Source organism: Benincasa hispida, chromosome 6 (genome assembly GCF_009727055.1).
Source record: "Benincasa hispida cultivar B227 chromosome 6, ASM972705v1, whole genome shotgun sequence".
Lineage (NCBI taxonomy): Eukaryota > Viridiplantae > Streptophyta > Magnoliopsida > Cucurbitales > Cucurbitaceae > Benincasa > Benincasa hispida.
Window position 1 is genome coordinate 18,364,435 of NC_052354.1, and position 16,993 is coordinate 18,381,427.

At 34.2% G+C, this 16,993-nt stretch overlaps 1 protein-coding gene and 2 long non-coding RNA genes across 5 annotated transcripts; 1 reads left to right on the forward strand and 2 right to left on the reverse strand.

Moving 5' to 3' along the window:
• Nucleotides 1-950: 950 nt before the first annotated feature.
• LOC120080374 lies at nt 951-1,643 on the reverse strand. Its single transcript, XR_005482497.1, has 3 exons — nt 1,612-1,643; nt 1,468-1,539; nt 951-1,197 (listed from the first exon to the last, which is right to left on the reverse strand). It is a non-coding gene; the product is annotated as an uncharacterized LOC120080374 (long non-coding RNA).
• A 16-nt stretch (nt 1,644-1,659) lies between these two features.
• Nucleotides 1,660-4,626, reverse strand: LOC120080375. 2 transcript variants are annotated; one of them, XR_005482499.1, is made up of 6 exons: nt 4,501-4,626; nt 4,114-4,184; nt 3,891-4,014; nt 2,404-2,603; nt 1,797-1,964; nt 1,660-1,716 (listed from the first exon to the last, which is right to left on the reverse strand). It is a non-coding gene; the product is annotated as an uncharacterized LOC120080375 (long non-coding RNA). The 2 variants fall into 2 exon arrangements; XR_005482498.1 differs by having other exon boundaries at nt 1,797-2,603.
• Nucleotides 4,627-8,788: 4,162 nt separating this feature from the next.
• On the forward strand, nt 8,789-10,578 carry LOC120080488. 2 transcript variants are annotated; one of them, XM_039035158.1, is made up of 3 exons: nt 8,789-9,073; nt 9,960-10,057; nt 10,400-10,578. In XM_039035158.1, exons 1-3 carry the CDS (start codon nt 8,825-8,827, stop codon nt 10,542-10,544), a joined length of 492 nt encoding a protein of 163 aa, XP_038891086.1. In that variant the 5' UTR covers nt 8,789-8,824; the 3' UTR covers nt 10,545-10,578. The 2 variants fall into 2 exon arrangements, with proteins under 2 accessions (XP_038891086.1, XP_038891087.1); XM_039035159.1 differs by lacking the exon at nt 9,960-10,057.
• The last annotated feature ends 6,415 nt before the right edge of the window (nt 10,579-16,993 follow it).

Below are 16,993 nucleotides of genomic sequence, written 5' to 3' on the forward strand. Positions count from 1 at the left end.
CTTCGGAGAAAAACATTGTTGATCTCTTTACAAAGGCTCTCACGACTAAAGTTTTGTAGAGTCACCTAGAGAGTCTATGTCTATAAAATATGTGTCATCTTGTCTAGGGCAACTAGGAGATTTTAGGGTATAGAGGATGCCCTAATTTATTGTATTGTACTTTATATTGTATAATATAATCCCCACTCACTTTAAGACAAGTGGGGGATTGTTGGATTTCGTGTCCTAAATCTCCTACATCTTGTAGTTTGTCATTTTATAAATAAAATTATTTATTTAATAAAATAAGTTGTATTTTATTTGATCTTTAGATAGCTTTAAATAGATCCAATAAGTTAAGATTCAAGGTCATTTAATGAAACTTGAACGTAGACATACAAGTGGATTGTGATGGCCTCAAAGGTCTGCAATACATGGTTAAGGTTAGGTGTCTTATCCTAGTCACTACAAGAATTCCGGGCTTTAATGTGTTATTAAAGCCCTTTAATGTCGATTGTTTTTAATGTCGATTTTAAACCGACATTAAAGGGCTTTAATAACACTATCTTTAATGTCGGTTGCAACCGAAATTAAAGCCCTTTAATTTCGGTTGTCAACTGAAGCCCAAAATCCATTGAAGCCCTTTTTCAATTATTGTCTGATTTTTTTAAATTTCGTTGTCGAATCCATTTTTAATATCGGTCAAAAAGTTAAAAACAACATTATACGTCTCGTGTTGCGTCAAGAAATGTCCGTCATTGTTTTTTATTTAAAAATATAAAAAAATTTGCATGGCAAGCCATCAATATTTGTCTTCCACCTATGAATTTATCTACAAACAAGAATTAATATTTCCAATCTATTACATATAGTCATCAAATATGAAATAAACACACTAATTACCAACATTTGTATAACAATAACACACTCTCATAGAATACTTACACAAAGCCATCATTTCTCTCATTCACAAATATCAATTAGTACTTCCATGAATACTTAACACCAAATACTTTATAAATAGAAAAATATTATACATAAATCTTTCAATAACTAGATCATGGTTAGATAAATTTGCATTCATTCTAAGCTAGCATTTAAATTCTATTGAGACAAAAAACAAGAAGTACATCCTTAAACAAATCGGGCAACAAAACTTGCCCATTGGGTTCGAATTACGTCAATCTCTCCTTAGGTATATGCATTTTTTGTATTGAACTACAAAGAGAAAAAAAAAGAAGATAAATTCAACATAAGTTTACATTTATTTATTAAATTAAAGCTAGTATATAAAAAATAAATAATTTATGTACGAGGCTAGTAATGGGAGTAGTAGGATTATGCACTATTTCATGTATATATTTTTGCACATAGTACCCGCATCCTACTGAATCTAATTGATGGGGGCATTGCATATAAAGAAATTGAAAACAATTATTCTTATGTTCGAATGAACATAAATTGTTAAAAAAATGAATGTAAATTTACCTTTATAGGTTTCCATTTTGGAGAAGACTGATGGTTTGGAGATCGTGCTTGGCTTGCCATGTTTTCAATCCACTAAATAGTTTGAAAATATTAGTTAAACATAAATACTTCAATTAAGAGCTAAGAAAGTTCAATTATACTTACATATTTTTAACTCCATGAAAATCCTCTTGAACCTTACTTCGAATAGAGTCCAAAACATAAACACAATATTCTTGTAGATTGATTACAATCAATATCCAATGATAACTATAATAATCAACAATTTAAAAATATTAGTACGCGTATTATGCAAATTAAAAATAACTTAAGAACTTGTATTTACTTACCCTGTGTTATATGGAATAAGGACTAATTGGTCCAAATTAGCCCATTCTAGTTGGTTGGCTAAATTTCTGGATCGAATATCTTGAGACTTCACGTGTGGCGATATTCTTGCTTGATCAATTATAAAAAACTTCTTCGTAATATCACAACCACATTCATCCCAAATATACCTAAACAAAGTAAAAGTTATTATTTAAACATAAAACAAAATATACATGAGTGAATCTAGATGAGTAATACTTACGCAATGTATGTCAAAATACACATGTAACCTATTTCAACCATATTACAATATTAGATCAGATCATCGCGGCCTAAATAAATAAATTTGTTTCTTCAAAATATATGCTCGTTCAAATTGATACGGATCATGTCTACATCGTTCATGTTATGCATGGCATGTCCATTCAAGAGTTTGATGGTACCATTGGCGTCAGTATATTTAGAGGACTGGCTATGACTACCATAACTGTAGGATAGTTATAGTATTCCAACAATGAATCTAATCCAAAACTTTAGAACAAATAGACTTTTAAGATAAACAACTTTAAATATTATCTTGTATTTGTTATTAATGTTGTTATGAAGTCCTTTTTGTGTTGGATGCACCTTCTCCACTTATCAACCTTCTTAAAACATGTCCAATGCAATCTTCCTATCTAGCCTGGAAAAACTTGCACCGTCCTTTGGCATTTGATTCAATTTCTTCACTCTTTCTCTTTGATGTGGTGATACCAAGATTGCTTAGTTTTAATTGCTTTTTACCACTTCCCGCCATTGCCACATCTTCATCCACTTTGTCCGACTCCCTGTAAATCAAGCATATAAATAATATATATATATGATATCACTGGGAATATAATCAAAAGAACTTGATAACAAAGTCAAATTTAAGTTTGTGAGACTGTGTCAGGGAAGTATCAGAAGTTTTGGAATCTAACTTTCACCAAATCAGATTATGATATTTGATGATTTATGAGAAGTGGAGTTGATGAAAAATAGTGTGGCCTTGTGACACTGGAGTTTAAAAAATAGGTTCCAGGCCACCTACTTAGAATACTAAGTCTTGTGAGTTTCTTGATAACCAAAAGTTCAGAAAGAGACAATTGTCCCATAAGATCAGTCAAGTGTAAGTAAGTAAACCCGAACACAACAAAATGAACCTAAGTATATCAAAAAGTCCATCAGGAACGAACCCAAACTGTTTGGAAGTCCAGCTATTGTATAATAAAAGTGGGACAGGCACCAACTCAAAACTAAAACATTTTGCTGATGATATTGTGCAATTTCCAAGTAATTTTCTTCATTGGTAGGCCACTTATGGTTTACCTTTTCCAATCTGATGGAAGTAGATATACAAGAAGCCTATTTTCAGCTGCTACAGCCACCACACCTGTCTCTTTATTACCATTTGCAATACAAACAACATTTGTACGTATATTGGAGAAAATATACATTTGAGAAACTGAAGAAATTGATAATCATAATGGTACTGGAAATGAATCTTCTTTTGAAAGATACAATACTCTACAATGGGGAATGGCACTATTATGATGATAAATAGATCTCATATTCCACTTTCTAACTCTTAAAGCTTATGTCTTATTCGTTATCATGTTTAAACTTCAAAACAGAAGTATGATGAGTATTGACTCTTTGTTTCTTCTCTGGATGAGTTGTGAGAATTATGGCAATATTTTCAGTATATTGAAAAAATTAACTCTTTTCACAAAGAATAGTGTACACTGAGCAAAGCTTCAGTCACCAATGCTATTACGCATACCTTCAAAACGAAAAAGAATGCCCAGTTTATTTTCTATAGACAATTCCCACACGTAAACTAGGTCGTCCTGCATCCCAATGATACCTCGACCAGCTGATGCCCTAATGGAAGAAGCTTTATAAAGTGAAAGAATTATGAACACTACAACATCTAACCGTGCTAGTAACAAAGACGAGATTTCATGTAATACTATTTCTCAAGAAAGATGAGATTTCAGCTAAGTTTCATTCTTTATATCGTCGAATTCAATAGGTAAAGTGAAAATTAAAGTATTTATGCAAATGAAAGAATTTATAAAGCACTGAAGACTGACTTATTTAGCAGTTTAGATGAAAGTTCTCGAGGATCTAAGACATCAACAGCCCATCCAAATGACTCGTTAGCCTTCAAATCTTCAAACAATTCCTCCCTCTTCTTTTCTTTCAAAGTTTTTGAGTCTACAAGCAACACATCACAAGTTAGAAGAAAAGTAAACGAAATAGGGAAATGATGAACAATAGTTAAAAGAAAATCATCATAGCAACAATAATCTAAACCTGCAAAATCAAAGACGAAAGTTCTTTCAAATATGAACTGGCGCAGTACAAGCATCCATACACCATTGGCCCTGAGAACATCAAATGCAGTAATATTTCAGAAAGAAAAGCTTATTCAAAATCATATCCCAAAATATGATTATCGAAGCAGAATTAAAGAGGTGGAAATGGAACGAAACGAATAGGAACATAGAAAACCTAAAACAGGGCCTCGACAAGCTTCAATGATGCCCATTACACAAGGCTTGGAAGCCCATTTTGGGACTGGATATTGCGAAGACATTGCTGATTTCTACTCGCTACTTCAGTTTACAAGAAAATCACTCTTGAAGTGCCCATTACACAAGGCTTGAAGTGCGTTATTAGATAGTTTTAACTATTGTTTACCTCTAAATCGATTGTAGCAACTCATCGAGAGGACGAGAGGACAAAGTCGACGACGGAGATAGAGAGGACGAGAGCACGAGCTGCTAGAGGAGGGAGTGGCATGGGTTGTGGGTGAGTGAAAGTGTGAGAATGAGAGGAAAAAGAAAATAGGGGGGGAGAGGGGGAGGGGGAATAGAAAGTTTTAGAAAAAATTTAGCGGTTTAAAACCGACATTAAAGGTACACCTAAAATATCGATTCAAAATCGACATTAAAGATCCACTTTTTTAGAAAAAAAACAAAACCGACATTATACATACAATTTCACTTTTTCCAACTGACATTAAAACCCAAAATTCTTGTAGTGTGACACTAGGGGCGCGATCCGATTTGTAACTATTACATGAGTTATAAGCGTTACAAATAATATGATCCATATTGTTCGTGTGAAGACACATGAATGGGGGTATCCTATATAAAGAGTTTATATAGGACTGGACCACGAAATGATTACTTTCTTAGAATAACATTGTTGCTTGAAGAAACTAACTTGTCACTGGGATGACCATAGGTAGCTTGACCCTGAGTGAGTTGTGAACTCCTGTCAATGAGGACAAACCTTTGATTTGTATGGGCGAGAGAGGCCTTTTCATCCACTCAATATGCCTCCATTTTAGATTTTTCCAAGTAGAGAGCTAGAAATATAACTACACAAGATGAAATTAACTTCTTCCCATTGAAAAGAAAAGTAGATAAATTACTCCCTTAATAGATGATTCCAAGTCTTGAACTACGAGGCCTCACCTTCTCATTGGCCCAGGAGGGTTAGTTTATAGTTGGGATATAAATTGTTTGTTCATTAGAGGAATCGTTGGCGTTTAAGGAGTTAGATGTAACTACAGGGGTAAACGGTAATTTTGACCCAACTGTAGTTACAAGTAATTTGTGAAGGGTTAGTGGAGTGACTGACAGTTAATAAATGTTGATTAATCCATTTGAAGAGTTTAGTTGGTTAATCTCGAACAATTGGAGATTCTAATATGTAGTTCCAATAGGTTCCATTGTTAGGTCACCAAGGATAGAAACAACGATCAATTGTTTTTTTTTGGAAGAATTTGAATTTTTCAGATTATTTATGGGAATTTGAGTAATTAATTATATCAATATGATTAATATAATGTATAATGTATATCGATGCATTATAATGCATATAGTTAATAATAAATATGATTTATAATTAAAACTATATAATACGTGAAAGAAATATTTGAATGTGATTCAAATATTTTAAATGGATTTTATACTATAAATTAATATTTAATATGAATCTGATTTGTACTAAAACTATAAGATAAAAGAATAGGTTGCATTATAATGTGATTATAAATGTATATAATATGACTACTAATAGTTAGATGAACCATATTATTAATATCATATTAATATTAATTATATTAAATAAAATAATAAATAAAATAACTCCCGATTGAGGGAGTTATTTGTACAACTTGGGAATGGAGTAAACATAACTCTCTCCCCTTCTTCTCTTTCTTAGTCTCTTTGATTATTTTGGATTAATTTTGCTCTTACTCTCTCTCAAAGATCTTCTATTTGCCATGAAAATTCAATATGTCCACACCTTCATTCTTGCATCCTGAGAATAACAAGGAATCCATTTGGTGGTGTTCTTATTGAATAAAACGATTGGGGTTTCACATAAGGTTTGATCGTGGCCTTATAATGGAAATTTAGTGAAAATTTGAATTTTCTACAATGATATTATTTTCTTTAGTCTTTGATTCTCTCAGCATGAAAAATACATGTGCTTAGCCTAAATTAGGTTTCAGTAAAATCAATTTTGATATTTCCTCACTCCAATTCAAAGACAGAATGATAATTCGCTTCTGTATTGAGATTCAACCCTTCATTTCCGTCCTTTAATATGGAGTGTCGTAGCGCTCCCTATTAGGCACACTTTTGCCTTTGGGCACTGGGCATAGCACCACAGAACTGCAGTTGCGCCAGACCCAGGGGCATTTTTGTCCTTTTACCTCATTTCTTCACGGTTTTTGCTCTGGAACTCCAATTTGACCCATTTTTGGACCATTTCAGTTTCGTTGGTATATTCTATCTCTTAATTTCTTAAGACTATTCTATCTCTTAATTTCTTAAGACTATCCTATCTCTTAATTGCTTAAGACCTACAAAATAGCATAATAAATGCATAAAATTCGATACTGATCCCAAATTAAACTTCTATTAGCACATTTACACTGCTAACAATGTTTACGATCTTAAAAAACAATTTCATACTATTCAAGTATAAGGAAAAGAACAAAAACATAAGGGAGACCAACATTAAAGGTAAAATAAATTTAGAAATAAAAATGAAAAAATATTTGAAATGGTAAAATTGTTGAAAATATTTACAAGATATAGCAAAATTTTAAAACTATCAATGATAAACGGTGAGAGACACTTATAGACTTCTATAAGAGTTTATCAATATCACTGATAGATATTCATAAAAGTCTATCAGTATCTATCAACGTCTATCATTGATAATTTAAAATTTTTGTTATGTTCGGTAAATATTTTTATTTATTTTTCTATATTTAATAACAACCCTTAAATTAATAAAACAGATCAAAATCGAGTTTTTCAATTCCTTCTTTAAATTGTAAGTAAATTTATAAAATAGAGTGTAGAAAATGCAACATAATAAATTTTATACGGAAAAATGAATATTTTCAAGACGAAAAAACCAATAAATTCTTAAATATAAAAGGAGCAGAAATTTGAAAGAGAATTTTAGAATGAGGAATAAAGTTAGAAAGAAGAACAATAGTTTTAGAAAGAAATATAAATAATTTAAAAAAATTGACAAAAAGACTAGAAAATGGGGGAGAAAAGTGAGTTAAAAAAAATGTAGAGGGATGAATAAAATTAAGTTATATATATACATAATATAAATAATTTTTTTTTACATAACAATAAATTTATTTAAATTTCACATTAATCATAGGTAAATTTGAAATTTAGGATGTTTATAGTTAAAATTGGATAAGATATTAAATCTTATTCATTGGTTTTATACTTATCCAATACGCACCAATATCTTATTATTTTAAGTAGTTTTAATCATTCAAGAAAATACATTTTATGGAGGTATTTTTTCAAATTTATGTTTTTACTAATGGACTTATTTTAGTAAAATATTATTTGATCGAGTTATGAATATATTAATAATCAGCTAGCTAGAATGCTCGAACTTATTTTAAGTTCCAACTGAACTTTTTATATAAAAAAAATTATGATAGTGTAAAAGAAATTAAAAATCAAATTTCCATATTTATAACAAAGTTAATTATAGATCATATAGAAGGTATAATTTACCTAAGACAATGAAACTAGTTGAAGAATTTAAAATTGGATAGGAAAATATATATTAGTCCTCCTAGTTGGAAATTATATTTATCCGACATGTACAGACATCTCATTATTTTAAGTAGTTCTAATCATTCAAGGGAATAGATTTTATGGAGGCTTTTAGTTTCAAAATTATATTTTTATTATTGGACTTATTTTAATAAAATATTATTTGATGGAGTTATAGGTATATTAATTATTATCCAACTAGCTTGAATGCTCCAACCTATTTTTAGCACCAAGTGAATTTTCTTATAACAAAATTATGAAAATGTAAAATAAATGAAAAATCAAATTTTGATACTTAAATATAACTAAGTCAAGTATAGATCTCATAGAAGTAGAATTTAAAATTAGGATAAGATAACATATATCATTTCCCCTAGTTGGAGTTATACTTATCCACATGTGCAAATATCTCATTATTTTAAGTAGTTTTAATCATTAAAATAAATATATTTTTTTGGAGGCTTTTGTTTCCAATTTATATATTTATTTATGCATTTATTTTAGTAAAATATTATTTGATCGAGTTATAGGTATATTAATGATTATCTAACTTAGCTAGAATGCAGCACAAACCTATTTTGAGCGTAGGTGAAGTTTTTTATAACAAAAATATGACATTGTGAAATAAATGAAAAGTCATATTTTGGTACATAATTATAAAAAATAAATTATAGATCCCACAATAGGTATTATTTCCATAAGACAATAAAACTAGTGGAAGAATTCAAAATTGGTGTTCCAACATGTGCAAGTATCTCATTATTTTAAGTAGTTTTAATCTTTCAAGCAATGTTCCATTATTTCAAAGGCATCAATCTCTAAGGTTCAATAACTATAAATATCCAACTCCTTCCAACTACTCTTACAAAAAAAAGTATATATCTATCTATTAAAAGAGGTAATTAGCAATGAATTCTGAAGATATTGATCTAATCCCTAACGTTGATCCAGTACCAATTAAGGATGTTTATAGTGAGGAGATACAAGGATGTGGAAGCTTTGCAGTACGTGAGCATAATGAAACAACAGGAGAAAAACTGGAGTTCGAGCGCGTGATAAATGGGTTGGAACAAGGAAGAAGATCTATTCGAATAGTTTTCACTCTTGTGTTGGTGGCTAAAAACTCCTGTGGAATTAATTGGACTTATACAGCTAAGGTATTTTTTAATCAACGGGCAGCAGTACGTCTCTTAAATTTTGAATCTGTACTTCCGGAGAATAAAAGCTAAAGTTGAATTGCCATGTTTACTTTAACAATATCCATGCAAAAATCTATGTAATAAAATAAATGAATAAAATAATTATACTTGTCATTATTTTTAATCCCTATCTACTGATATATGTGGTATTTTTCTCTTCATTTTTCATTTCATTCTCTCTCATAGTATTAAATTTCCATCTACCTATCGATATTTTCATCAATATTTCCGTATTTCCATGAGTTCGATATTGATATGAAAGGTGTATCGATATTTTCATTGTAATATAGAAAAATCCGTTAAACATAAAAAATAAAAAACAAAGAATTACTAATGTAAATATAATATAAATAATAGATACGTTAGCTTGTTTAAAAATCATAAAATATTTATTTACTAAATTTTTTGGTGTTATAACTCTTCTAGAAATATCCATCGAAATTGATATTTTCATCGAAATTTTAATGAAATTAAGACTACGATATTTGCGTTGAAATCAACCTTTCAAACCTTTATACCATATTGATATTATTTTAGGTTTAAATACTATTTTGGTCTATATACTTTAAAAAAGATTCATTTTAGACCTTATACTTTAAGAAAAGGTTCAATTTGGTCGTCGGGGGTCAGCATGTTGTTAAAAAATTAATGGATTTATGAGATGACATTTTTTATGAGATGATTCGGTGCCACGTAGTTAGTTTAAGTTCCAAATAATTCGAGTCGCTAGGGTCGGACCAATTAAATCCCAACTAATTTTGCATTCATTAGGGTTTGGTATTGGAATTGTTTTTACGTGGTTTCGATCGCGAGTTATAGTCATGCCCTCTTCTTCGTGTTTCAGTCGCTGTTTGATTTGGATTCATCTTCTTATTTTGGTCTTCTACACACATTTGGAACCTTTTTTTCCATCATGTTCAGACTTCTCATTCAGAATCTAGTGTAAGCTTCTTCTTTATCTCTTTTTGGAAGATAGATATAAACATGTGATAGGCACCACATTGTTTTTGTTAAGATTATAATTTGTTATTTTGGTTCTTTTCCTATTGTTAAATAGTATTTTCAATTAAGTGGACCCTATTACTATACATCCTAATTTATTGATTATATGGTTGGTCTTTGATAACGGGCAGAAATGCATGTTATTACAGTGCAAATAAGTAAAACAACGAGGGAATGCGACAGTGAAAATATACAAAATCATGTCCAAAAGCGTTAAACTTAGAATATTGCGACCGCATGTGCCCATCGCATAAAAGCAGCTAATTTACTTATTTTGTGCAGGAAAAATGTGTTGGTGCAAAACAAATTGGGATCCAAGGAATTCGGTGACTGCAAAGCCATGCGATTGTATGCGCTCGCGGGAATTTGTTCAAGAAGGTGGCCGCATAAAGACGACACATCAAGGTTAAAGCATAATAAATCATGATGGGACGGAAAGCTGATGACGGTCGAATCCGAATTTAGTTGACAAGCCGTTAACGACACACTGTAGCAAGTACATTCAACTTTTTAGTGACAATTAATCGGTGCATCAGACAGAAGATCTAATGACCTCCCATCATTGCAATCATTAGAGAGAAAAGCTTCTTCACCTTGACCTCTATAAATACCGAAGGCCACCATCGTTAAAGGAGTCTGCCACATACAAAAGATAGACCATATACAATTAGATAGCCATTAGTCTGTAGTTATTCATATACTTAGAAGGCGGAGGCGAGCGAAGAGAAGAAGACACCGAGAGATCATTCTTGGCTAGCTCGAAAGATTTTTGGGAAGCACTATAAACGGAGAGAGGGCTGACACTTGCGAAAGCAAGGATATTCTTCTGGGCAGAGTAGAGAAAAAAAAAACTACAGTCCATCATTTTGACTAATTTGTCATTTTTGTAATTTTTAATTTTTGTCATTTTTGTCATTTTTAATTTTTAATTTTTAATTGTTTACCATGTGAATGGACTCCTCGTGTTTTATTTAAGTAATATCATTCAATTGTAGACATGTCAACCCTCAACATAAAGGTTCATCATGGTTGAAAATTCATATGTGATCCTTATATGAAATATGAAAATGGAAAGGTGGATATAGTCCATAATTTTGACCTAAATATATGGTCCTATTTTTAAGCCATAGATATTGTGAAAAACCTTGGACATACTAGTTGGGAGAAATTGTGGGGTGGGGAATCTTACAAATGATGTTGGAGAATATCGTGTATTAAAGAGTGATGAAGATGTTATGGACTTCGTAAGACTCATCGATGATAAGAAAAGTTTTGAGTTGTATTTGGAGCATGAGCCTTTTAATGATAATAACGATAACTTTTTTGAAATTATTCCAAACATGTAACCAATTCTATCAATGCCCATCACCTATATTGTGATAATAGTGGTGTTGCGTCAAACTCCAAGGAGCTTCGAAGCCACAAATGAGAAAAAAACATCGAGCGAGAGTATCATCTCATTAGAAAGATTGTGCAACATGAAGATGTGATCGCCACGAAGATCGCTTCGGAGAACAATATTGTTGATCTCTTTACAAAGGCTCTCACGACTAAGGTTTTGTAGAGTCACCTAGAGAGTCTATGTCTATAAAATATGTGTCATCTTGTTTGGGGCAACTAGGAGATTTTAGGGTATAGAGGATGCCCTAGTTTATTGTATTGTACTTTATATTGTATAGTATACTCCCCACTCACTTTAAGACAAGTGGGGGATTGTTGGATTTCGTGTCCTAAATCTCCTTCATCTTGTAGTTTGTCATTTTGTAAATACAAATTATTTATTTAATAAAATAAATTGTATTTTATTTGACCTTTAGATAGTTTTAAATAGATCCAATAAGTTAAGATTCAAGGTCATTTAATGAAACCTGAACATTATGTGGTAGATATACAAGTGGATTGTGATGGCCTCAAAGGTCTGCAGTGCATGTGAAGAAAATCAGACATGAGGATTTCCATGAGCAGCAGAAGGATCGTTCCAACTTCCATTTGAAATTGAACATAAACAATTATAGTACACAAACGGAAACTAACAGGTCATGCACAATACGAAATTAGAACATGCTTTAATATAGGATTAAGGGATAGAGTATCATACCTTTAAAGACTCATTCTTTAAACTCCCTCAATCACGAACGCTCGATCAGTCTCCAAGATAGCAATACACGAACGCTTAAACACAATGACTATAACATATAGACCTGTGTATCTCATACATCACACCGATTATATCATATATAATCGAATTTCTTCTTGTCAATTCGAACATTTCAAATCAACACCAAGAACTGATTCTCAACTTGAATCCATTGAGCTACCAACGGGACCTTATGGACCTGTAGCTGGAAGCTCCAATGGTACGTGAATAACTGACTAAACTCTTTGGTCACAGGATCCATCATCCGTTAACTGTCGGGCACTCCACTAAAGACTGACAGTTGCTGTGAAACCCGGAATTCCACTTACCCTTTTGAGCAGGAAATAAAAGAGATTAACTAAGTATGAGCCAGATCCTAAGATAAAGAGTAAATTAACTAAGTACTACGATGCGGCCGAGGACATGCGGTGTTGCTACGCGATGGATGCGGCAACCTTAGATTGTGTAGACATGGGCACAAGGCGCTAGAGACACGCGCACGCATTGATCAGGTATGCGACTGCCTTGCTACGCGAGAGTATATAGCCGAAGGGATGCGTTGGTAGCATGCGGCAATGGATGGCAAGGGCGATGAAGCATGCGGCGATGGAGAAGGCGACGATAGAGGCATACAGCGATGGAGGATGCAGCGATGGAGGCATGCGACAATGGGGGTATGCATCGATGGTATACAGCAGCACTATGCGTTGGCATCATGCGATGGTGCTATGCATTGTGCGGCCGAAAGGTATGCGTCGATGGTATACGACAGCACTATGCATTGGTGTCACAAGGTGATGCTATGAATCGGTGCTATGCGGCAACGTTATGCATCGATGCTATGCGGCAACATTATTGTTGGTTGTATGCGGCAATAACGTTAGGCAATGAACTATGCGGTGGTAAGACGAGCCAGGATGGATGCATGCGCCATTTGATGTGTCCGACATAGGAATGTTGCGGCCATTGGATGGGCGCATTCGTGGCTAGATGACCGCATATGAAGTGGGATAAACACATATGAGGGGGGATGGACGCATCTAAGGACGTCATCTAGACATGTGGCTTGCTAGGAAGGAGTCTTAGGCCTTAAGAAAATAAGGTGGGTGCACGAGCAAACATGCAAAGTTAAGCCTTAAGTGTTGGCTATGGAGGAGGAGGACACTTAAGATAGCGTTGATGTGAGGGATGCATTGATAGTGTGAGGTGAAGACACATCAAGCAGGAGGTGGAAGAGGCTGGGAGCTGGCAGAAGATAAAGAAAACACTTGGATGTGATCAAGGGAAGAGGTGTCGGGCAAAGGAGAAAGGTTGAATGCCTATAAAGGGAGAGAATGCCTCACTTCAACCCACACATCAGATAAGTACTTAAAAACTACAAAGAAAGGAAAGAATAAGAGATAATCGAAGGAGGGAAGGCAGTGTTCGAGCGGAGGCACAAGCAAAGGTGCCAAAGGGAATAGGGTTGTACGGACAGACACATAGGCTAACTTCAAACAAGAAGCTTTTCCAAACTACTCGTGCAAATCAGATGATTTTTAGACCAAAAGTTTCTAAATTAAGTGCAATTTTAGTGTGAGGGATGCCTTAATGCAATTCTAACTCTAAGGCTGTCAAATTCAAGGAAAACTGAGAGGTGCTCACCAGTGAGGAGATAGTCGGGCCAGAAGGAATAAACTTGAGACTCGGAACTTTCGCCAAGGAATTTCAAGGGGAAACTTTAAGGTATGATAGTTAAGACATTTTCAAAAATTTTTGAAGAAGGAAATGTCATGAGATAAGGCCCGAAAGAGTGAGTAATCTGAGCTTAAATTTAAACATGAAATAGGGTCTAGTGAAGGAACAAGGGAAACCGGGTGAACTGGGAAGAAAGTTCTCGACCAATGTGAGTGATTTCCTCATTTGTTCTTTTAAGCATGTAGTTTATGCTATGAGTTGTGTATGACGTTGGGATTGTCAGGGGGTCTGTAGACCTAGAGCCTGAGCCCAAAATAAATCCTTACAGGATGGTCAGGGGATCAAGGAGTCTAGTTCCTGAGCCTGTGGGACAGAAGAACCTTGAATAGGATGGTAAGAGGGCCGACGGGCCTAGCTTCTGAGCCAATGAAAGGGAGAACTATGTGCACATAGGTTGATATTTTTTTTTTAGTTATGAAATGTTAACCATCTACCATGTGTGTAGGTGGGTTTGTGAAAGCTTCATGGTATGGTGGAGGTTCGCGGGGGAACTTCGTGATAATGCTTTTAAAAGACTTGTATTTGTTTTACCACTCACTGAGCTTTGTAAAGCTCATAGTTTGTCTTTGTGTTTCTATTGCAGGTAGCTGACGAGTCCAGGTTGCGGTGTTGGTCAAGGTCTACCACAAGTCTAGAAATAGTATTAAATGAGATTGGTTGTCGGGATAATGTCTTCTATGTAAATGTAACTTGAGTTTGTAAACTAGTTTCTAATTAAAGCATGTAATATTCTTCCGCTGCTGTTAAGTAAGGTTGTTAAAAAGAAACTAGTAGTTTAACCAAAGTAGCATCAGTTAATATCATGCCTTTCCTCGGACTCAGGAGTGCGAGCTCGGGGCGGGGTGTGACAACTTGGTATCAGAGCATAAGATTTTGGGAAAGGGTAAACTAGAGAAGAATATAGTAATACTATAGTATGTCTAAATGTGTGGTTTATTATAGGAATCATGCCACGTGGCAGACCAGCAAGCAACCGGTGGGGACTCAAGATGCTACCTCAAAAACAACAGAAGGGACCAGGACGAGTCGAGTCATCCGCAGGCAGAGACTGCAGGTGACGAGCAAATGATGGGAAAATTTGCTCGGTATTTGGCCGAAAACTTAGAAGGTATGTTAGTAGACCCCGAGAAACGATTTGGTATTGAACGGTTGAAGGCATTAGGAGCCTCGACCTTTGAAGGAACCATGAACCCAGCAGATGTGGAAGCCTGGCTCGTGATGATAGAAAAATGTTTCAGGGAAATGCGATGCCCTGAAGATAGAAAAGTAGCACTAGACACTTTCTTACTATAGAAAAGAGCTGAGGATTGATGGCACGTATTTGAAGATAGAAGAAGAGAAAGGGATGAAGTTACCTGGGAGGAATTTGGAAAAGCCTTCCATGAACAATTCTATCCTTAAACCTTTCGCGATGCAAATCGAAATGAATTTCTGAAGCTCGTACAAGGCTCACTATTGGTAGCCGAGTATGAACAAAAATATACTGAACTTAGCAAATACGCTGCTAGTATAATTAGATGAAACTGAAAGATGTAGGAGATTTGAGGAAGGGCTACGAGGTGAGATACGAATGCACGTAACTGCCGGCACTGATTGGTAGAAATTTCCAAAATTAGTAGACACATCGTTACGTGTGGAAGCTAGCCTAGGATCGCTAGCAACAACGGATGTTGTGGGGGAGCGAGAAAAGAGCCAGAAATACTCCTTGGGGGTTCTAGATAAAAAGATAAGTAAGACCAACTCCGGAAAGCAAAAGACAACAAAAGAGCTTACTCTAGAAGAAGTATACAAGCCTAACGAATCTGTAGCCAGCACCGAAGGACGTGGTGTTCAAATTGTAAGATATATCACGTTGGGCACTAGTATAGAGGGGCAAACGTATGCTATAACTACGAAGAAGTTAGTCACTACAAACGAAACTACCCACAATTAGGGAAGGAGGACAAAAGCAAGGGAAAAACCTCCGAAGTGTAGATAGATGTGTACTATTTTCCATTATAGATGTTGTATAAAAATTTTTCCTTTGTAAATATGTTTTTGTTTATGATTAATAAATATATTTTAACAAAGTATATTTGTTTGATGAAATGATTGTTAGCTAGATAGGATCAAGTCAAGCAAGGAACCTGTTATGCAATAGATGTGGGAAATACCACCCTAGAGAGTGTTTGAAGGGAATGGATAAATGCTATATCTGTAGACGTGCAGGGCATAAAGGGAAACAATGTACAGAGTTTCAACATTTCCTTAGTCACCGAGAACCAACCTTTGACGCGACTAAAGACTACCCCTGCCATAGGTGTCATAAGAGTCATTGGAGAGATCAAGAGGGTAGAAAAGGTTTGTGCTTAAAATGTGAACAACCCAGCCATTAGTGTAAAGACTGTCCAACCAATGATCCGACCAGTAGCTTAGGAGGAAACCAAGCTTGGAAGGACTACTGGTTTTGAAGGAAGGAGTACTTGGGAATAGAACATATGTAAAGTTTAAATAAAACTTATGTAATTAAATAAAATTGAAAAGGATGAAACAAATAAATAAGAGATGTTTACGGTATTGCTTTAAATTTTGAGGACGAAATTTTCTTAAGGGGGGAGAAATGTGAAACCCGAAATTCCACTTTCCCTTTTGAGCAAGAAATAAAAGAGATTAACTAAGTATGAGTCAGATCCTAAGATAAAGAGTAGGAAAATTTCTAAATGATTAAAAGGATTTGTTAAATAACTTTGGAAATAAGCCATAACTAGTGAAAATTTGGCTAAGTATAACCATGCGGTGGAAGCTAAGGAAAAAAATGACTAAGTGTTTGACAATGCGTTAGCCATGAAGTTTTGAGAAGTTACTTGGGCATGGAGAGAGGTTGAAGTATGGCCAAGAACAACGCATGCGACAGTCACTGTCTTGAGAGGTTAAAATAATGCATACGGTGCGATGGATGCGATGGTTGCGTTAGTACTACGATGCGGCCGAGGACATGCGGTGTTGCTACGCGATGGATGCGG

Bases quoted from the DNA above. Each gene is read 5' to 3' on its own strand.
- LOC120080488 (XM_039035158.1), top strand. From the start codon at position 8,825: ATGAATTCTGAAGATATTGATCTAATCCCTAACGTTGATCCAGTACCA. The intron at 9,074-9,959 runs GTATTTTTTAAT...TTCGTGTTTCAG, and splicing joins ATTGGACTTATACAGCTAAG to TCGCTGTTTGATTTGGATTC. The intron at 10,058-10,399 runs GTAAGCTTCTTC...TATTTTGTGCAG, and splicing joins CTTCTCATTCAGAATCTAGT to GAAAAATGTGTTGGTGCAAA.